This window comes from Sciurus vulgaris (assembly GCF_902686455.1).
Source record: "Sciurus vulgaris genome assembly, chromosome: 6".
Lineage (NCBI taxonomy): Eukaryota > Metazoa > Chordata > Mammalia > Rodentia > Sciuridae > Sciurus > Sciurus vulgaris.
The window spans coordinates 85,076,201-85,078,864 of NC_136466.1; the positions used below are offsets into that span (position 1 = coordinate 85,076,201).

Genomic DNA, 2,664 nt, shown 5'->3' on the forward strand with positions numbered 1-2,664 from the left:
AACACATTTTACCTACAGTTTACATATGTTAGTAATTAATGTTTAAATGTATTATTACCTTTATAAATTGGAAATTATAATGTTTAAAAATTCTTTATTCAGATTTTTTGTTATAATTCTGTTTACATTTCATCTGTTATCCATATACTCCTCTAAAACACAGTGTACATACTCAACAAGAAAATATATGCCTTTAATTCTAAAATAAATATATGAAGATACTAAAGAATAACCAACACTTCCATGGCTTCTTTAAGACCACTTCATGGGAGACAAGTTCATTTCGTAGACACCCATTCATGCATATGCTTTTGATTCCTTGACTTGACTGTTAACCTTTGAAGTGTATCTGAAAGTCGAAGGAATCATTTGTTGGTTAGTTTGTCTGAAATTCATAGGTACATCAGCATTTATGCAGGTGGAATTTCTGTGAAAGCTTCATCCTACCATTTCATGGACAAGAAAAATCACATTTTTATTTTTTCTTAAAAAACAAGGAAACTCACACTAAACCAAAATTTAAAAAACAAATGGCAACTACCAACAAAATTCCACCATCTTATTTAAGGTATGGCTATAGTAGTTTCTTTTGTGCAGGTAAACTCTGTGGAATTAATGGAGCCTGAATTGAAACCAGCATATGAACCTGTGTAAATACTACCCTCGTGTCCTTTATAAAAACTCAAATCATGATCTCTTTTTTCAGGCAAGAGGCAGACTTAAGCCATGTTTTATGTGTCATTTTTACCATGGACAAAAAGCAGAATATTTGAAATTCCAAACAATGTTGATGGTTGAAAGAGTGACATGGAGACATTGAACATGAAAACCATATAAAAATCATGATTAAAAATAATACTGGTCCAGACTTATCCGCAGGGTGAAAGGTTAGCGGAAGTGCTCTTTCTTCCTTTCTGCTGTAGGCTGGGCTGTTTGCTGTCGAAATGGGCAAGTTCATGAAACCCGGGAAGGTGGTGTTGGTCCTGGCCGGACGCTACTCCGGACGCAAAGCTGTCATTGTGAAGAACATTGATGATGGCACATCAGACCGTCCCTACAGTCATGCTCTGGTGGCTGGAATTGACCGCTATCCCCGCAAAGTGACAGCTGCCATGGGCAAGAAGAAAATTGCTAAAAGGTCAAAGATCAAGTCTTTTGTGAAAGTTTATAACTACAATCATCTCATGCCCACAAGGTACTCAGTGGATATCCCCTTGGACAAAACTGTTGTCAACAAGGATGTCTTCAGAGACCCTGCTCTTAAACGTAAGGCCCGTAGGGAGGCCAAGGTTAAGTTTGAAGAGAGGTACAAGACAGGCAAGAACAAATGGTTCTTCCAGAAGCTTCGGTTTTAGATGTTTTTTTTGTTGTCATTTCCATCATTAAAAACAAAAATTTAAAAGAAAAAAAAAAATACTGGTCCATTTGTGTGGAAGACTTGGGAAAAGTGTCTAATCTCTCAAGGACCTGGTAGAATTGAAATTGTATGACCTAAGGCCTCAAGGAAAGTGGCACACTTTACTTGATGCTTAGACTTTACTTTTTTTATGATTTGGCTAATCCATGAAGAAACAGAAAGTCAGAATTCTGGTGATAGGAATGTATAGTATTCCAATGGGCAGTAATATGGATTGCATAATAAAGAAAAGGATAAGCAATCTCAGGAACATTGTCATACTTCAGTGACTTATTTACTAGTTTTATTACCAAATTCTACTTCATTTCTTCAAAAAAAATCTTATAAACCTCTAGGTATTTCCATTTTTTCTTGTAAGATCTAATGGCAGTAAACATGCTTACAGTGGTTTCCAGACTTGGTGCTAAATGCTGTGATTTAGAGATATAATCAACATTTAAATGGGGAAAATTAGAACATAAAATAACTTGTTGTCACATAAATTGTTTTTATGATGTGCTACTGTAGCTATGTTATGCGTGGACATGTTCTCATTTAAAATTGGGTTGCTTGAATATTGTTTATGCCTTGACAATATGCATGTTTTTCTTTTCTTTTTTTCTTTTCCTATAAAAACATTCTGAATGCTTTTTTGCATATTCTATAAGCACATCCTATGGAGTTTTTATTTTTAATAATAAAACACTGACTCAAAGGTTAGAAGAGACACTATAAATCTGTGATTGAGCTCCATTCTGAGTTCTTCTGTTTCTATGGCCTTTAGGCATTTAATTTGTTAGGACAAACAATGGGAAATGTGAGTGACTATCTATTCTAGATTAATTCAGTGTTGAAGGAATGTGATACTGACATATGATTGGTTTTACTCTTGTTGAAAAATGGTATAGTTCACAGTTCATTAACATTATATTCACAGTAACTTTATTTTTCTTACCCTGGTGTTTTTTGGAACTTCTCCCATGTAACAGAATTTGTATTTCCCTAAAAAAAATTCCAGTGGTGTTGTTTCATAGTTTTTAGATGAGCAACCACTGGATCAAAAACATATTATAGCTAACCTCACCCTACTCTATGTCTTAATGAGAAGGGTCATTTGAACAATTTAGAAAGTAACTTCATTGTTGAACTGAGAACAATTCAGTCTAAGTGGAGTCTATTGTGGGTATATTTCAAGGGGTATTGTACTATTCAGAGAATATCTACTTTGAGAATTATGAAATAAAATGTTTATAGTCAGATTATTAAAT

The 2,664-nt window shown here is 34.1% G+C and overlaps 1 protein-coding gene across 1 annotated transcript; it reads left to right on the plus strand.

Moving 5' to 3' along the window:
• The first annotated feature begins 890 nt into the window (after window positions 1-890).
• On the plus strand, window positions 891-1,414 carry LOC306663942 (large ribosomal subunit protein eL27). The gene has a single exon (XM_079144594.1). It carries the CDS (start codon window positions 945-947, stop codon window positions 1,353-1,355), a length of 411 nt encoding a protein of 136 aa, XP_079000720.1. The 5' UTR covers window positions 891-944; the 3' UTR covers window positions 1,356-1,414.
• The last annotated feature ends 1,250 nt before the right edge of the window (window positions 1,415-2,664 follow it).

Excerpts from the sequence above, each read along its gene's own strand:
- LOC306663942 (XM_079144594.1), top strand. The coding sequence starts at position 945 with ATGGGCAAGTTCATGAAACCCGGGAAGGTGGTGTTGGTCCTGGCCGGA.